General features: G+C 44.2%; 1 protein-coding gene across 2 annotated transcripts in view; it reads right to left on the bottom strand.

Moving 5' to 3' along the window:
• The window catches only part of LOC138199375 (matrix metalloproteinase-16-like), a 75849-nt gene extending 58115 nt beyond the window's left edge, over positions 1 to 17734 (bottom strand). For both annotated transcript variants that reach the window (XM_069151425.1, XM_069151426.1), the window contains exon 1: positions 17220 to 17734. In XM_069151425.1, coding sequence (XP_069007526.1) covers positions 17220 to 17345 — 126 coding nt within the window. In that variant the 5' untranslated portion in view covers positions 17346 to 17734. The remainder of the gene's footprint in view (positions 1 to 17219) is intronic.
• Positions 17735 to 18466: the final 732 nt, after the last annotated feature.

Raw genomic sequence — 18466 nt, 5'->3', positions numbered from 1 at the left:
GGCTTTAGGGATTTGGATTGTCGCAGCCTCTCTGTGTTTTCTCAGTTTTCATCGTAAAAATGGTAAATAGATTCACCAACTGCTGCATTTATCAGAACAAAGCCAACCAGCCAATAAAAGGAGAGCTGAATGGTTTCACCTGAAGTGTGGAGAAAGTGAAACAACACAACACTGAACTGGAATCTCAAACACCCAATGAGCTGTCAGGTATTGGCCTCAGACCCTTTTTTATTCCTCATTCAGAAGCGCTGTGCCGTGAAACCCGAGCGCTATTCTCGTACACAGTGTTGTCGAGCTGCTTCAGTCATCACGGCGGCCCGCTGCTCAGGATAGCGTACACACTGAGAATCAATTCACCAAACACGGAGGGAAGCGTGGTGTGAGAGCGAGCGAGAAGACGGCAATAAAAGGCAAACCATTACTCAACAACAGAACAAATGAGAGTGTACAGCTCGAGTTACAGGCAGTGTGCCTCGTGTCAAAGTCCAAACAGCAACAATGAGCTTCTTGGAAATGCATTGCAGCGGCTGTTTGTGTATTCAAACAGAAAATGTGTTACAACTGTAAAAGATGATTATCTTTGTTATGGTTCCTGAGATATTGAACTCATCGGGAGGATCTTACTCACGTAACATGCAAATAAGGAAAGTAAATGAGAAGCACTGTAGTAATGCCTAGAGGGAAGCCCAGGCGCCTGAACACCACGTGTATAATGGTGTATAATGTGCAGCGGTGAGTGGTTGAATAGTGAACGTACACAGCAGATTCTAGCTGTAAATGTTCATGAATTTGAACAGCACAGCTCAGGTCAATAGTATATGTGAATCACAATAAAAAAAAATACTAAATGCTGTCAAGGCAGATGTTTTGGAAATAAGTTGGGAAATACTGTAAATATGCAAAAAAAATACAACAACACAATGTAGAGGTCATATTTAGATTGTGTAAGATCCAAACAGGAAGAATATTTAGAAATGTATTAAGCTGCAACAACTCAAAAGCCTCATCATTGAACTGCACTCCTTTAAAAGATTAATTTCAAAGAATGAAAGGCTACTTTTAAAAAGATTGATGTGATGCTGGAAGGTATGTTTTTTTTATGCCGAGAGTTCAACGAAAAGCTTGATGTCACGTTTGTCCGTTAAGTGACGCAACTTAACTATTCATCTAAAATTCTGGAAAAACAACCTTAAAGACAGCATTATTGTTAATTTAACAAATTATTGTTAAATTCATACCTATTCATATAAAACTGTATTATCTAGGTCCCAGTTTCCTATCATGAATTAGAACGTGTAACCTTCAACAATAATTCAGAATAATTTCCCCTTTCTAGGTTTTACCATGAAAATCAACTGAAAATAGTATAGTGTTAATGGAGACTTTTATTGTTAAATTTCCTGCAAAAAAAAAATCATTCATCACACTTATGCGCTAGTGGCATATTAACTTTTAGTCAGTGCACAGCAGATCAGCTGAATATGAAAAAACTATAAGAATCGTCGACAGTTAATTTATATAGTCTTTCCCAGGGCTTAAATGGAGCCAAAGGAGATTAACTCCTGTGTAATTGTAGCAAAGGCTATATATTTAAAGAAAGAAAGTATTAGTGTGGATTGCATTTTTCTACAGCACAGTAATGAAGCATTAGTGCCACGAATGTTTCAAAGTTTGGTACCCGGCCCTCTCGATGCCCGACTTTCTCTTTGTAGTTGATCCGTGTTGTGATTGGCTGCTCTGCCTGCCTGCGTCCTGCCCACTGAGGACCTCAGATGGTCAAACGCTCGGAAGCGACGGCTTATCGTACCCAACTCCTGCCGGTGTGGCACGTGTCAAAATGTTCTGCTCATGTCATGATTCATGTTTTCTAAAACATTCCTGTACATCAGAAGTGCGTCTTGCTGTCGTTCTTAAAAGGTTAATGGTTGAATCATCCTGCGCCGGGTTCTCTGGCCTTTTTCCTGCACTTCCCGCTGCCTCTCTGTTTCTGCCCCCCCCCCCCCTCCCTCCGCTCTCCGTCCCTCCTCCGCCGCCACCGAGTGAGTGGGTGATAACATTACAATGTGTGTCAGGTCTTTTTACACTCTAAAAAGACCTCGGGGGAGAGAGGTTGATGGCTGAGACTTTCATTCGGCTGCTCAGGTACTGAAACTACACCTCTATGACAGAGGTGTAGATGACCTAGCACGCGCACACACACACACACACACGCACACACACACACACACACAAAAGGGCATAAGCTTGGACAAAGACGCAGACACACTCTCATCAGACACTTGCAAACAAGCTGTGCTGACAAACACACGCACTGAAGCCCGCTGACACTGTCAGAGAGCTCAGCCATGAAATGACACATGACGGTACACAGCGAAGAAATCACAAGACAACAGTGCAGCTACACAAACGAGAAAATACAACAAACCTCTCTCCAGAACATCCAGTATGCTCCACTTTAATCCACCGCGCTGTCGACGGTTTGAGAGCCACAATGTACGAGGTCAAATTCACATTTTTGAGTCTTGAGATGTTGAAAGTGTAAAAGAGTGATTTGGGCTTAAAATGCTGAAGCGACTGGTCCTCCATCAGAAGCAGCCAAGCTTGAAGTTGAGTTTCTGATCTTTCTGTTAAAACATGTCATAGATACCAGGAGGCAGAGCTGAAAGGGCACGTTTTAATCTCTGCAGAAAAGATGCGCATACAAATTTTAAACGAAATGTGCAAACACATGCAGTGCTGTTATCACACACACACACACACACGTGCACACACACACACACACACACACACACACACACACACACGCGCACACGCACACACACATCTTGGTTTTAACTTTCAAAATTCGAGCTGTTCAACCATCTAAATCTTCAGTTTTATGATTTTGAATTTGGTCATACTTCAATCAACATTCACAGTGTAAGTATTGAACCCACCGTAAGAGCTTCCTTTTCTGAAAATGTTTGTGTTTCCTTCTTCTCCGTCAAGTCACTCGCATTTCCTCCTAATGTCTACTTCCCTTTTCCTCATCCTGTCATCATGTCTGTCCCTCCCTCTCGTCTCCTCTGTGACATTGGGAGTTTTTTTTTAAAATTATTTTTGTATTATTATTATTGTAACCAAACTTCATCTCTGTCCTACAAACAACTGCCCCGGTGAATTTTCCGTTGCTTTTAAGTTGAAAGAGGGAGAGACGGAAAAAGAAAGTATCCAGCTCAGACGTGACGCTGCATATTTGAAGAAAAAACCTTTTTTTCTTCTTCTTCTTCTGAAGTGTTAAAAGACTACTGTACACCCTGATTGCGCAAGTAGAGAAATATTTTTAATTTATTGCGACACGAGCTTCGGTACATCAAATAGCTTTTATAAGATAAAAGAGACCGTGTCGGCCCATTCATTATTTTTCCCCGAGGAAAAATTGCACTCCTGATTCTAAGATGTTTGAAAAGATAAACAAACTGTCTATTTGTAACTAACATCGCTGCATATGAATTTCATCTATGTGTACAGACGCAGAGCGACGTGAATGAAAGAGGTGTTGGACGTTAAGTAGGAAGCGAGGCGGTGGGATGTTTCCCGAAAAAGACGCCATGATGAGATCCGGGGACGCGTTAAGAGCCATCGGAGAAAACGGAGAGCCGAGACGGCCGTTGTGTCTGTCCCTCACGCTGGCAGGATTGTTGGACGGTGTCTGTGTGTGCCAGGGGGTTGTTCGGTGTCCCGCGTGAGACTGAGCCGGAGAGACCCGGCGGGCAGGATGTGGAGGGTGCAGCTTCCCTGCCGCTTCTTTACATACAGCACCGCGGGGAGCCGGCGAGACCGCTCGGAGGACGAATACAGCAGAAGACGGGCAGCCGGTCATTTTTTCCAAAGAAACTTTCTGCACTGATGGCGCGAGCAGTCAGCCGAGTCGCTGTCTTCCGCTGCGACATTTCGCGGCATCAACGGCGCGATGCTGAAATGTGCTCGTGCGGAGGTAAATGTCAAATTACAGGTGAACGTCCCACCTGCTGCGGCTTCACGGCCGTACACGACCACTCGGCTGCATTCAAGCTTTTTTTTTTAGTACAATACAAAGAGCCGACGTTTCCCACAATGCATCCATGATCTTTTTGTTCAACAAAGGGAGATCAAAAAGTTTAGAGACGGTTCCCGTTGAGTGCTGTTCACTGCCTTCGCATGAATCGGGAGGAAGTTGTGAGCTTTGTGAGGAAGTGTTCCACGTTAAATCGCTCAAGTTTTTGTGACCACTTGTACTTGTACATTCAGTGTGTGTCCAACTGTTGGGGAACAGGGAGAAGTTCCAGGAAGAAAACGCGGTGAGCAGAGGTGGCGGAGAGCGACGGTGGCGTTGTCGTGGGCGATGATCTCGCGCGTTTTCATCTCACCGAGAAGGACCGTCGTCACATTGGAGAACACGGCTGCCATCGGGCCACGGTTCGTCCGTCCGTACGCACGTTTTGGAGACGGGGGACATTGAGGACAGACGGTGAGGTGGTGAATTGAAGCCGGATTGTGGAGATGAAACGTGACAAGACAACTTGATGCTTGAACGAAGCCTCTCACACATTTAATTTGGCCTCATGTCACATCTTATTTGGACGTGGATCCACTTTATCATGAAGACTCTAACCAGCGGGGTCATTTTTCCATCTTTCCATCATTTTCCATAAGCAACTCTGAACTGTAAATGATAGAAGCAAATCTATACCTCACATTTAATTCACGCTCACTATATCGTACGCGTGTCCAACACGTTCCCTTTCACCGCCTTCACATTGCAAACTAATCATCATCCTTTGTAAGAATCCCAGATAACATCAATCAGCATAAAGTTAAAGAACTGCAGAACACAGCCTCGGTTTGACTTTTGGTTTTTTTTTTCTCTTATTGTGCAAATAAAGTTGAATGCAGTTGTTGCGTGTAAAATGTTTCCACGGCGCTCCCGGGCGTCATGGAGACATCACGGTGGAACTCCTTATCACTGCAGCAGCAACACGTGACCACTCGCTGCGTTTCAAGGGTCTCCGTTGCCCGTTTCCAGAGTTGACATAAACTTTGGTGTGCGCTCTTTGCTCAAGTTTTTGGATTGCACGTCAAAACTTTCCTTTCTGTCCACTTCTTTGAAACTCTCCATCTCCAGTTTGCAAAGCAGACATGTTGTTTTAAATTTGCAATGACATCACTACGATGTCGTCATGGGGTGTTTTTTCTGTCTCGTTGCAGCCCCACCCTTTTCAACAAAACAGTGACTGTGGTTAAGTTGCAGCTTTAGTCTGAACAGCTGCTGTATATACGCAACTTTGAGCAACTATTCGTGTTCAGCCAAATATCTTTTGTGTGTGCAACACTGCTCAGATCACTTCAAGCTTCGCTGCTTGCTGTTTTCCTCATCTCATCAGGCACACAGTCGACCTAAAACTTCCACAGTCAAACAGAAGACACCACCGCTGCACGTCCACAACCGCAATCCACGCTTTCATGTGAGAAAGCAAGAGGAGCCGAAGTTCGAGGGCTCAAATGTATTAATGCTACAAACATTTTCAAAGATTGAATCCGAGTCTTTGATCTCATCATCGGGCCAAAGTTTATAGATCATACCTCGACTCGGACATTAGAGGCATTCGGGGACTTCTTTAGGAAACAGATTAAAAAGAGAGGAAGGACAACTGGCATTAAGTGTAGATTGTAGCAAGTATTTCCTATAACCCAGAATAAAGCTGGAGAATATGACCCACAAAAGTACTGTTAAACTGAGGGCCATTTCGTTTTATCACAGCTGACTTGCACCACTTCCACAATAGTGACCGATCTTCTTACAATCAGAGGAAAAAAGAGCAGATCCTAAAGATGTGTTCAGCTGAATAAGTGCGAAGCCCTTTGCTTCTTTTTTTTTCCGCCTTTCACTCTATCTGTCCTTATCTCTTTCCATTTCCTTTCTTTATCCTCCCTCTCCGCTGGCCACTTCTCTTTCTAATCGATTTCCTCTTTCGCCTCGTGATCTATGGTTCCCGGCGTTTTGCCGATGTAAGGATTCCTGAGAGCAGGAGGCTCCGGCTCGACAGCCTCCTTTATTCAATAAGACAGAAATTTCTCCCCGTCCTCTCTCTGCAAATGGATAACGAGGGAGCTTGTAAGCATAGACGGTGCCGTTCAATAGAGCTGCAATTCGGACTCCTTCGTGGTGTAATACCCAGAATGGTAACCGTACTTCATGTAGTCACCGGGGTACCACAGCATTCAGTGTAAATAGAGCTCAGGAAAACATGAGCGGGAGTAAAAACAAGTTACATAACAGAGCGAGAAAAGATGGGGTTGAAAACCACATGAAAGCTTAATGAGGATATTAAGAGCTCGTTCACATGTGTAGCTCAGTTCTCAGGATCAAAGCAGAAAATTATACACTGTTACATTTTAGTTCTGCAAACCAAACCATAAACTGGATTTGATTTATTTTTTTATATCAAGTCACATTGGCTGAAAGGGAACTGAAGAAAGTAAAGCTAAGAAAGACATCCAAAGAAAACATTTGGATATGAGCACTATAAAGAGATGGTTCTTCTGGTAAATATTAACCATATTTGTAAAATTAACAATTTTCCTGTTGGCTGGTTTTCCCCTCCTTCCAGTGTTTATGCTAAACGAAGCTAAAACAAACAGTAATTTGGTGTCAATCTTCTCATAAAAGTGAAAGTATATCTTAGCACCATCAAACCGCTCTTTAAATGCTTTAACTATATTTACTCTGTTGTAGAGAACAAAAAAAAACAGCTTTTAAATTCATTAAGCTGCCATTCATCAATTCCCACATATCACGTGGTTCGTGTTACATTCTCACCACAAGTTAAGCGGAAATCATGTTGGTGTCCCAGTTTGGTTCATTTACACATCCGTACCAACTCTAACTCCAACCCCTGCCGGGGTTCAACCGATTCAAACCAGCCAAGTGTTAATATGCGAGAGAACAAGCGGAGGTCTCTCGTGTGCGATTTAACAATAACGCTGTTTGTACTGAGGACTTCCTGTAAGCAGAAAGCGGTGAGTGCTGTGATGAGGTTAGACTTTTCCAGAAACCCTCTCGAAGTGGAAAGATAAGGCGTCCACCAGCGAGACCCTGATGAAGGCTAGAATCTCTGAATTGCATCAGTGCCTATTTTGGGGTTCTCCACACTTTCTCTCATGCTTCAGATGCAAGAAGAACCTCACCTCACCTCACCTCACACTTCCTCACGCGGAGTGCATTTCTTTCTTACACATTACGAATAAAAACACAGCTTGTGGTTTAAAATCTCTGTCCACGTAGCTACCCTAAAAGGACTTTTCAGTGCATTTATACATGCTTATCTAACGAGAAAATACAATTTCCCGTTGCTCTAAGCCTTTTATCCTCCTACTTAAGACCTTTCAGGTGGCGAATGGTCTCCAGCAGGGAGAAGAAAACCAGAATCAGCAAAGCCGTGTCGGGTAAACTCGGAAACGAAAGAGGCGAGTTACCCAGTAAAAGAGGTGGCGGAGAACTGAGGTGACTCAGAGGTCTTGTCCTCATCCAGATGCTTCACAACAGCCCTGAACTGGCAGCGTTCATGTCCCCAGACCACCTCTAAACCAGCCGACTTGGCCCGCTACCTGACGAGCAGAAGGCGAGCTAATTAACCGATGGGTGCCATCAAAAGGCCAACTTGTAAGGCGGCGGACTCACTCTATTATGGATGAGAACTGGCTGAGGACGCCCGGTTGGCATGGCAACACGTGGACGGCATGCAGCAGCTGCTGATGTTGACGTTTGTGGGCGGTCAGCTGATAGGAGCTGGGTCCCTTCAGGTTACCGTGCCGCAGATCACGTGTGCGTTAGTTGTTGATGGCCAGTGGTGGACATGAGAGTCGGAGCTGCAGTCAGAGGGTGGCGGTGCACTTTTGACATTATAGTGACTTCAAAATAGCTGAAATTTGTGTGAGAAGCCATAAAAAAGACATCAGGGGAGAGATCAGGACTTTTCTTTGGTCACGAATTTTAAGACTTTTGTGGGAAATGTTGCCACGAATCAGGTCTCATAAGCAACTTAAGCCCAGTTCAGACCAAAGATTCACAACAAGATGATTTGCCGATCTGTTACCTTCTGACAGCTCAACATCTTACATCAAAGCAAGTAGACCCGTCGGTGTAACATCTCCATGGCAACAACTTTCTTTACGTTTGTTTTAATTGCCAGCTTTTCAGGTTTTTGTCGGCGCTGGATATAATTCGTAGCATTCTAAAACATGTGGTGGTGAGTTACCAGCAACAGCTGCATATTCAGTAGTCATGAAGCGGTGACATATCTAGGGTTGACATTTTGGAAATGCTGATTGGGGGAATTTGCAAATTTATGCTGTGAACTTGAGACACGAGATTTTCCCTGTTTTGCGAATTCCTCCTGTCTTTTGTTGGAACAGTTCAGAAGAGTTGGTATTTCTTATAATAAGCAGAAAAATACTAACTATGGTGGTTTGTGTTCGAAAATTGCCCACTTGCAACATGTCACGGGCTTCGATAACTTTTCCAAACAACGTTCTGAAACCATGAACCGTGTATTATTGTCAAGTGTTTTGCAAAATCTTCTGTCACTCACTCCCAAGTCCGGTAACCGTAACAACGGAGGTAATGAAGCTCTGGCCGTTACCAAATCTCTGAATTAAGCCTGTGAGAGCAGAGAGTTTAGAGAAGGTTTACAGGCAGAATGGAACAGCGCGGGCTGAACACCCGTACTGCTGCAGCTCCTTTATAAGACTTTATGTACAAACACTGCATAATGACATACAGTGTTTCACTTATATGGCGTTTTAAAGTCTGTTTTAAATCTCGTCTTTTTAGTCGTTCACTCATAATTCAGGAGATCCATCTGTCGCAGGTGTGATGGCAGCGGTCTAATGTACCGTTCCCCAAACATCAACAGAGCTACAGTTAGCAGAGCGGTACTTAGCCTGTCAGGTAAAGTGTTGGCAGGACAGAAATACTGCCTGTAGGCTGCAAGATGCCAACAAGTTCTTCTGCTCTAAGCCAGTGCCTGTCAGTCACTGACGCACACACTTAAAGCCCTTCTACTTTTAATTCTGCCCATCTTATCAGTGAATGATTTACACACGGGGATGCTGACAGAATACAATTAGCTCCCTGCCAGGATGGAAAATCAGCAAAGGGAGACCTTGCCCCAAGTCATTTTTATACCACAAATAACAGGTCTACCAATTATTACAAACTTTACAAAGCAGCTCTAGAAGAAAGCACTTATTTGAATGAACCCAGCTGCGAGATACATGCAGACTGTTGAGAGAAACTGTACCTGTGTTTCTAAGTGTTACCGGTAGGCACATCCAGCCCCGTCATACATTTGTAAATGTGCAGCAAAGCAGAGACATTAACATCAAAACGTCCAGTGGGTTTGCTGTGTAACTCTGCATTCATCTTCCCGGACTGTAAAACGTCAGCTGGCAGGCGGTGATGGTGAGACGTGGATCAGTCCAGCAGCTCGGAGCGACCGGAGCTCTGAGCACAGGTGACTTGTGGAAAGCCTTCTGCCTCTGACCCCCTCCCTCCCTCCCTCCCCTGCCCTCCCCTCCTCTGCCCTCCCCTCTCCTCCCCTCTTGAATTATTCATCGACTACATGCCAAACCACTGGCAAGTGTGCCAGGGTCGTCAAGGCAACCGCAGCCTCTCCTGCCCACACCAATAACCACAAACCCACACACATGCACGCATAATTCAAACTGCTGCACTGGAATCCAAAATGTGAAATTCTAATTAGAGAAGGAGCCAACGAGACTTCTGATGATACCAGAACGATCAGCTGCACCTCCTGACCCCGACGCAATGTGATTATAGCAGAGGCTGAACAGGGGCACTGCTTCATCTTTAGCCCCCTAGTGCCTATACACACACACGCACGCACACACGCACACACGCACGCGCGCACACACACACACACACACACACACACACACACACACACACACACACGCACGCTTTATGCATGTCATGTCCACCATCTCAGTCGCCCCATTAGGACGAAATGTCACAAAAATGTCACCCAAAAATGTCACAGTCTGATCGTACATACTGATCAGAACAGTGGCTTTTGACTGGATGATCTTTAGCGGGTTTGTCAAAGGATTTTAATGACTTAAGATGATGGAGAATGATAACAAGTAATGTCTAGATTATGGAATCTGACAGCAGCTGCTGAATAATATCTATCCTAAAAGACAAAATCCTCCATGAGGCTGTTTGATATTCAGGTTTTAACTTGTGCTAATTTGGGGATGAAGCGTCGAGCAATCACTTATTCAAACATGCAGGAAGGTAATTATATTAGCGGCTGCGCGCAGAAACCAACTGCAACAGTTGTCGTGATTCACAAAAAAGTGTGCAATGTAGCAATGTACACACACACACACACACACACACACACACACACACACACACACACACACACACACACACACACACACACACACGTCCCTGAGCATTTCTGTCAAAAGCTTAATTGACAGCTTTACACGTGATGCCCCACTGGCACCATCTAATGTTGCCTTTGTCAGTCACATTAAAGATTTAACAACTCAGTAAGCTGTGACCAAAGATACGTCTTAGAAAGACGGAGACTGTCTGCTGACACACAGAGAGATTTAGAACAATACATAACAACAACAAAGTGGCTGCGGAGGAAAGTCTGCGACTGTGAATCATTTAGGTCTGTGCAGGTGTTGTTGTATTTCTCCAGGATTGGGTGAACAGACTGACACAGACACCCCAGTGGCTCTTAAATCTGCTCTCTCACCGAAGCCAAATGACGTCAGGAATGCTCTCTGTGTGTGTGTGTGTGTGTGTGCGTGCGTGCGTGCGTGCGTGTGTGTGTGTGTGTGTGTGTGTGTGTGTGTGTGTGTCTGTGTGTGTTTGTGCGTTTGCAATCCATACGATTGCTCAGTGAGAAACGAGGGCGAAGGACACCAATATAAATACACTCATAAATACGCCTGCATGCGCTCAGACACAGGAGGTAAGCTCGTCCATACAGAGTGTTACTGTACTGTATGTAGGAGGGAGATGTGGCTGCAGGGAAACAAAGGCAACAATTTAACATCTACTTTGGTAAAGATAAGGGCGTAGACTGTTCAGGAAATAAAGGAAGAACGGGCTTTATTTTCATGCAAATACAAGCCCAATCACATCCACCGACCGATGGGACACAAAGGCAATTATAACTGTCGTTTTTACATCTGCTGCTCGTGGAAAAAAAAACAAGAAAAGCTTCGGCTGCGAAAGGAAGGAAGTGATGCATTTTGAATTTGGGGCTATTTTGGAGAATCGTGTGGAGTAGTTAGGTAGTTAATATCAATGCTGATAACCACCATGGCGCTGGGAAGTAAAGGAACATTCGAAGTTCATTAAGAGAAATTTCAAGGGGAAACACAACAAAGTATAAGGTGCGCTGTTTGACTGCCAAACATTTTCTGGGAAATGCGGCGCAACAACTGCGTGCCAGCGAGCGCTTATCACCAAAAATAGCAACCAAGATCATTTTCTTCTATTGTGTGCAGCCGTATTCAAGCCTGAAATCAAGTCTCTCCTTTAGTCCTGTGACCTGGTTGCTGACGGCAAAGCTGAGGGCAGTGAAGGTACACACAGACACACACACACACATACACACACACGCACACGCACACGCACACGCACACGCACCAGTTGCTTTCCATTATTCAGATGCCACTCAGGGCCGAGCATGCCAACCAGTAACTGGAGCCGAGAGGTGGATGAAGCTCTGCCATTGCTCACATAGTGACAACAGCATTAAGTAGTTTGCAGTGGACACAGTGAGCTCGGCGTTAGCAGAGTGCTGCGAACAGCTCCACCGGTTACACCGGTGACTAATAGAAGTGTGACATCAATGAGAATACTGCTCTTCTATCAATATACAGTAAAGTATATTTAATGTGGGAAATATTGTCTCAAATGTGAAACTCATATTTGAGACAATATTACACATCGTTTCACTGTCGTACTTCAATCAAACTCCTCACACGTGTAAAATAAGTTTGTTTTCTTTCAGCTGTTATCTACTGGGTAGCCACCACAGCAATAATCCCCGAGGTAAATAGGGGCTATACGACTTCTAGCCCAAAGTTAGATGAAAAGTTTGATACCACTTTTACGTTTGTACATTAAAGATGAAACTAGAAGTCGGTTGGAGCCAGCTCAAATATTTGCCATCAGGCGTAGCTAGAACCACAGATTATTTTAGTTTAGTGTAAACACTGAAAACAGGGAGATATTATGAGTCTCGCTCGATACAAAGGTTACAAAAAATGTCTACATGCGCTTTCAAAAGGTCACTAATTAAAATTTTGTATTTTATTGCCAAACGCAAATGTACAACTGACGGATTATGATTCACTGCGGCCGGCTGAGAAATACTTCCTCCACATAACCGCACTTCACTTCACTACAGTTCAGTTTGCGTATGATTGAACCGAACAATATAAGTGTTAGTTAATGACTTTTATTGAGGCTGGTAAGTTCATTTCAGAGCTTCGAACCACCTCGTTTTCAGTTGCAGTGCTCAACTAAGCTGAGGTCCACATTTAACTCGGGGTCGACCGATTATCCGAGCCGATATTTAGCATTTTTCAGATTATCTGTATTTTTTTGTGTTCAACCGCCGATAAAATGAATGAATTAAAAATGCGCTGCTTTGGCTGTGATGCAGCGTCTTTCTCAGTCTGTAGTCTCCACTCTGTCGTGTCTTGTCATGAGTGATAGCCAATCAACGCTGAGATCTGACTCTCTGCGAAAAAAGCAAATACATAAACTAACAAAAGTCAAAAATAACATCCACAGTAGGACACCACCAGTCCACCCGATACTGGATCTGATCTGATCTGACCTGATCATTTCGAAAATCAGTCAACAATTCAGTCCATTAGAGGGCAAAACCCCGATCATGACGAGCAGGCAGCTCTTACAATAATCTGTCACAGCTAGTGCTAACTACAGTTTTGTAATCCATCACTAAAAAGTATTTAATGCAGTCACGCGTATGAATTTCCAAATAAAATCTACCAATGCTTTTAATGTTCCATAGATTTAGGCTGCTTGTAAATTCAGTATCCTAAATCTCCATCCGTGTCTGTATCATAGTTATGGCTCAAAGTCAATGATTTACCACCGTCCTAAATGACTGCGGCGTCTGATCAAATGTTTTGGGACTAAGGTTCAATCTGTCGAGGACATTTCATGGAAATCAGCTCCCAGATTTCGGAGATAACTCACTGACAGACAGAGAGACAAACACAGGGAGCAGATCAAATCCTCGGTGGAGTTGACAATTAGAAGCGGCATTCGGCTGCGTCTCGCCAAACCGCCTTTTATCAATTCAGTCATTCATCCGTCTGCATCATCCATCAGGATGTGTTAAGAGACAGGAGTACAACTTTGCGCTCCCTTTGTTCTGCAGCAGATTATCTCTGACTAAGCAACTTCACTTTGTCTCTGGTGAGCATAGTGGCATGATTCAAACACTTAATGTGACTCAGATAGCAGCACTGCACCTGATGCCTCTCGGTGAAGCAGCGAGTGTAACCAAGGCAGCGAGATGCTCATGAGGCTTTTGGCACTTCCACGTTCTTGTTGTTGTTGTTGTTGTTGTTGTTGTGTTCCTAGAGAAAGCTACTGCAGCGAGAGAAGAAGAAAAAAAATGAACCACAATATCTGAACTCCCAGCAGAGTGGAGAGAAGGCAGACCGCGGAGCACAGAAATAGCTGTGAGTGATACAATGAGGATTTTACATAACTCGACAATTTTTGGACTCGGATGGAAACAAAAGGATTGAAGATGAACCGATTCCTGTTTTAACGTTCAAACCAGGAGTCATCAAACGTACACGTACGACAGGGGCGACACTTTTAGGTGCACTTGTCCTTTAAAAGTGCTAAATATGATGCTGTACTTTGAACTGAAAGCCTTTAGAAAAGAAAAAAAAAAAAACGTGAGCAGGGCTAAACGCAGTTCAGGATGAGTTTGAGTGGGGACAACTCTTATGCAATATCAAGGGAAATTTCCCCCCAACTGTCTGACACTGTCAGACGCGGACAGGAAAAAGAGATTAAACCTCCATTATCTCTCTTTTAATTACTCTGCGTTATATAAAAGCTAATGATAAAAATAACTCAAGATAGCTGGGCTGCCCACCTAAGCACCAGAGAGGACTTTACCGGCTGGCTGTCACACAAAATTGTTAGCTTTTTCACATAAAATCTATACGGATTGAAACAGAAGAGAAAAAAAAAAACCGCACGAGTAGATAAATAAAATCAACTGGTGGCTGAGCCTTTGTTAATAACATTGTCTAATTTCCGGAAAAAATTACTTCTTCGGGGGAAGACAATCGGATAAACAAAAGCTAAAGAGCTTTGGGAAATATTTCAGCAGTAAGCACAGAGCGGAGGATCTATAGTGTTGAAGTGAGGTGTTGGTATTAATTACTGTTTTATCAACCAGTGACAGGCTGCGCTTTCTGTAAAAGTAAAAAAAAAAAATAATCCAAAGCGCGGAGAAAGGAAAGCGATTGGGGAGCAGCGGTATTAAAGTTAGTTCAGCCATGAAGTCAAATCCAGGAAGTCGGCAGTAAAGCTGCTGCCATGCGAAAGGGTAAAGTTTTTTTCTCGGAGGTTGCAGTCCGACCGGCAATTACAGGGCAGGTTCAGGATGACCTCCCACCGCACACACCACACCTGTTATTTGGAAGGAAACACTCATCTCTGTCTTCATTATTACCCTCTGTAACCTGTGGCGGTGGTGTGGAGAGGCAGACACATACATACGCACAGTCATAACAAGTGCACTAAGTGGCTCCAGTGAAACCAGTTGAGTCTCCACAGGCTTTCCAAAACAGAGTGTTTATAAGGCTGCAGACGTGCAGACGGACGTCATTCACTGCTGTCTGACTGCAGCCTAATTCTACCGGACTGAAGTGGGACGAATGCAAGGCAGTGCTGTTGACATTGCTCTTGCTGTACAACATATTTCAGGCTTCAAATACCCCCCGAGGTCAAGTTAGATTGTATTTTTTTTGTACCGTATAACTCATATTTAGTCAGATGTGTGGGCTTTCTTTTCTTTTCTTTTCTTTTCCCTGTAACATCAGACATCTGCGCTGGAACATCTAGTCAGTTTAAAGCCTCAAAGTGTGCTCAAGGCCACCTCAACAGTTGTTGACAAAAGGGTGTAAATGCTAGTAAAACTCTCGCTTCATTACAGTGCCGACAGTTAAATAAGGGGCCGTAAATGTCTCATGTTCCAGCTACTTTTTCTCACTGGCTGTGAATCCACATGTGGAAGCTTTGTAAACCCACACACATGCTGTCACCTCAGGAAAACACAGAGATTTGGAACTACTAGCGAAAAAAATGTCCCCTTGTGGGATTAATGAAGTAACTATCTATCTATCTTCTGTAACCACATTTATTACAGTACTACATCTTCCAGGCAGGATAATGTGCTGGTGTGAGCTCAGCAGTGTCGTCAACACGACAGACATAGCAGGAGGCTGCCAGCAACATATATTCACGGCATCTTGTCATCCTCTCGCTCCTACACATGTAGAAATAGCTCCATGCACACATCTCGCACATTTAAAAGTCCAACCGTCTTTGGTTACAGGCTGCCTTACTACAGCTGGGAGATTTCTAATGAACAGGTGAGAGTGCCATGGCCATATTCACAATACAGTGGACAAAGAAATAAGAGATGCAAAGGCTGGGGGAGGATAATAACATTCAAGAGGAGGCGGACGATGTGGGAGAAAGGAATGGATTCAAACAGCAGTCGGGCACAAAGATAAAGCTGTTTTTGGTCATGTAGGCACAACGGTCAAGTAACTGGATCCAGAATTGGCTTCTACTGAAAGCTACAAACAAATCTCTTGACATCCTCCTAACTAACATCCTCCGTCTGTCATGTGAGCTTGAGCATTTTAACAGAATAACCTGTAGCATCTGGACTAAATCTGCTGCCTTTCTGCCTTTTCAACGAGGGGAACAGCACGGCAGGCCAGGCTTGCAAAACCGTGTGGATACGTGGGGCTTGAATGACTGTCAGTACACATGCCAGGGTGATCCTGTGTGGTGTCTCTATGTGCGTGTGCACAGCCGAGAGCGAGAGATGGCTCGGGGTTGCGGGACACAGTGTAACACTTTCTTTTTTCTTTTTTTTTTTAACTGGGGATGTCAAATAGACAGATGTGCTCTTGATAAAACCCCAAATCTGCTCTTTTCTAAAGGGGTGTGTGTGTGGGGGGGGGGGGGGACGCCTGTGGTGGTCCCGCACAGTCTGGAAGGAAAAGAATAAAGGCTGATTGAGAGTGCATTGGCGTAACACTTGTAGCCTGAAGACTTTTAACAATCCATTGAATTTGGAGATCAGATCAGAATATAAGCCGCCTTTGTAAAGAAGCCTTCTTTGCTCAGTTAAAATCTCATCTCGCTGCCCACATTGTTGTCTCTGACACCCCCCCCCCCCCCCCCCCCCCCCCCCCCCCCCCCTGGGACGCAGAGTTAAGCCTTGTAGCATGGGCTGCTTTTGTTACAGTGACAAGTGATAGTATTTGAATGTTATTTTACCACAAGTAGCTTCGCTCAGTATCTGCCCCATCGACTTCTGAGATTTCTGCTGGTGCTGACTTAATATTAAATCACCAGGGGGATGCAGTGTTTGCGTGGAAAGGTAGGAGTGGACAAAAATGGGATACGTTTTTCTCACCCTTCACTCTTTCTATTAAATTACACTGAAATGTAGGTGCCCCTCATTTTGCTGGCATCCCAACTAAACCGTTTCCCCACTTTGAGAACATAAACAAACAACAGTATGGGAGACAATTGGGGGCTTTTCAACTACATTAGCACCATTCCCATTCAAAATGTTCATTTTATTCCTTCAACAAAAAAAAAAAAATGTCTCAAAGTGGAGAGAAAAAAGTGGGGAAGAAACAACCCAGCTAGGCATCTCACAAAGACCCTGTTGTTGTTGCTGAAACATCAACACTGAGGGAACATGAGCTCCAGTGCGCCTCTCGTACTTTTGCGTGAAGACACACATAATGCAATTTAACAGCAGGGGAGGCTCGTTGTTGTTTTGTTGTTTTTTATACAGAAACACTGTCATGTCAACATATATCGGTCCTGTTCTTACCTCGACACTGAACTGCTGCTCCTCTCCATTCACGGCACATAAAATCCACAGCAACAACTGCAAGCATAACGTCCCCATACAGCAGCTATTAAGACATCTCCCACTGCGGAGCGCCAGTAAAACCATAGTGAACCCCGCTGCGGTGGCTTACTGTCTGTACTCTGCTCTATTTACAGTCGATACAAACAAACGGACAGCGGGAATAAATCCTAGACATTTAGCAGCAACATTGCTGGTGTCTCTCTTGCAGCGGAGAGGACAGGAGAAATGGGAGACGGAGCGGATTCGTCGAGCGCCCGCGCCGCTGCTTTCGCACGCGGTTTTCTTCAGGAGGAGGTTGTCCCCCCCGGTGGGAAAAACAATCGTCGTTACAGCCTGTCAGCAGCGTCCCGGTCCCGCACTCTCCCGGGTCAGTACTTCGGTACTCCGGCCGTTGCTCCAAGCCGACGCGTCCAGCCCGTTTTCTGCACCGCGCGGCATAGCTGCCCGTTTTCAACCGTGTTTCCCACCGAATGCGCATGTGCGCACTGGCACGAGCACCCCCATCCCACTCCTCATCCAAATTCTCCTATATAAAAAAAAAACACACACAAAAAAAAAAACAGTTCTCATCCCGGTAGTTCAATTTGACGTGTTTTGTCATAAACTTAGTCGCTCTTTTTTCACTCACACTCTCTGGTTTATTTCATTTTTTTTTTTAATGAAAATAAACACTCACGTAGCCTTTCCATATGTGGACTAAGGAGCACATTTGTTCACATGACAACAATAGTGTCGGTTTACGATACTAACAAAGACAACTTCTTTACCAGGCTTTACAAATATATGCAGAATGTGACTGATGCTGGCATTTTACGACATACATTTCTGGAGATGGATAAATTATTTTATGTGTAAAGGTTTACATTATTTCATGATATTGGCTTTTTATTTCTCCCTACTTTACAAGTAGATTTAGATGTGGATATTTTTTTTTTTAGGATTTCTATCTGTTTGTAGAAAACTACATGTGTCACCGTGTTTCTGTGTCTGTGTGGCGGATTTATTTACTGTATTTATGTTATGAACCCTTCAATGCCAATAGAGGGCGATGATAGGCTCAGTGCTCAATTCCGGTAACCACCACCCTCAATGTGGATGAGTAATCCCGCTGAGAAACCTCTTCTGTGTCAGTGTTACTTCCAGTTAAAAAATTATGACACCGCCCGGACTGTTATTGTTGTTCCTGTACAGAGACATTGGAGTGG

The sequence above is a fragment of the Embiotoca jacksoni genome, unplaced genomic scaffold (assembly GCF_022577435.1).
Source record: "Embiotoca jacksoni isolate LCO1_2020_lvr unplaced genomic scaffold, fEmbJac1.0.p SCAF_17, whole genome shotgun sequence".
Classification (NCBI taxonomy): Eukaryota; Metazoa; Chordata; class Actinopteri; family Embiotocidae; genus Embiotoca; species Embiotoca jacksoni.
Note: the sequence above shows the minus strand (reverse complement) of the source record. Positions and strands in the feature narration are given on the sequence as shown.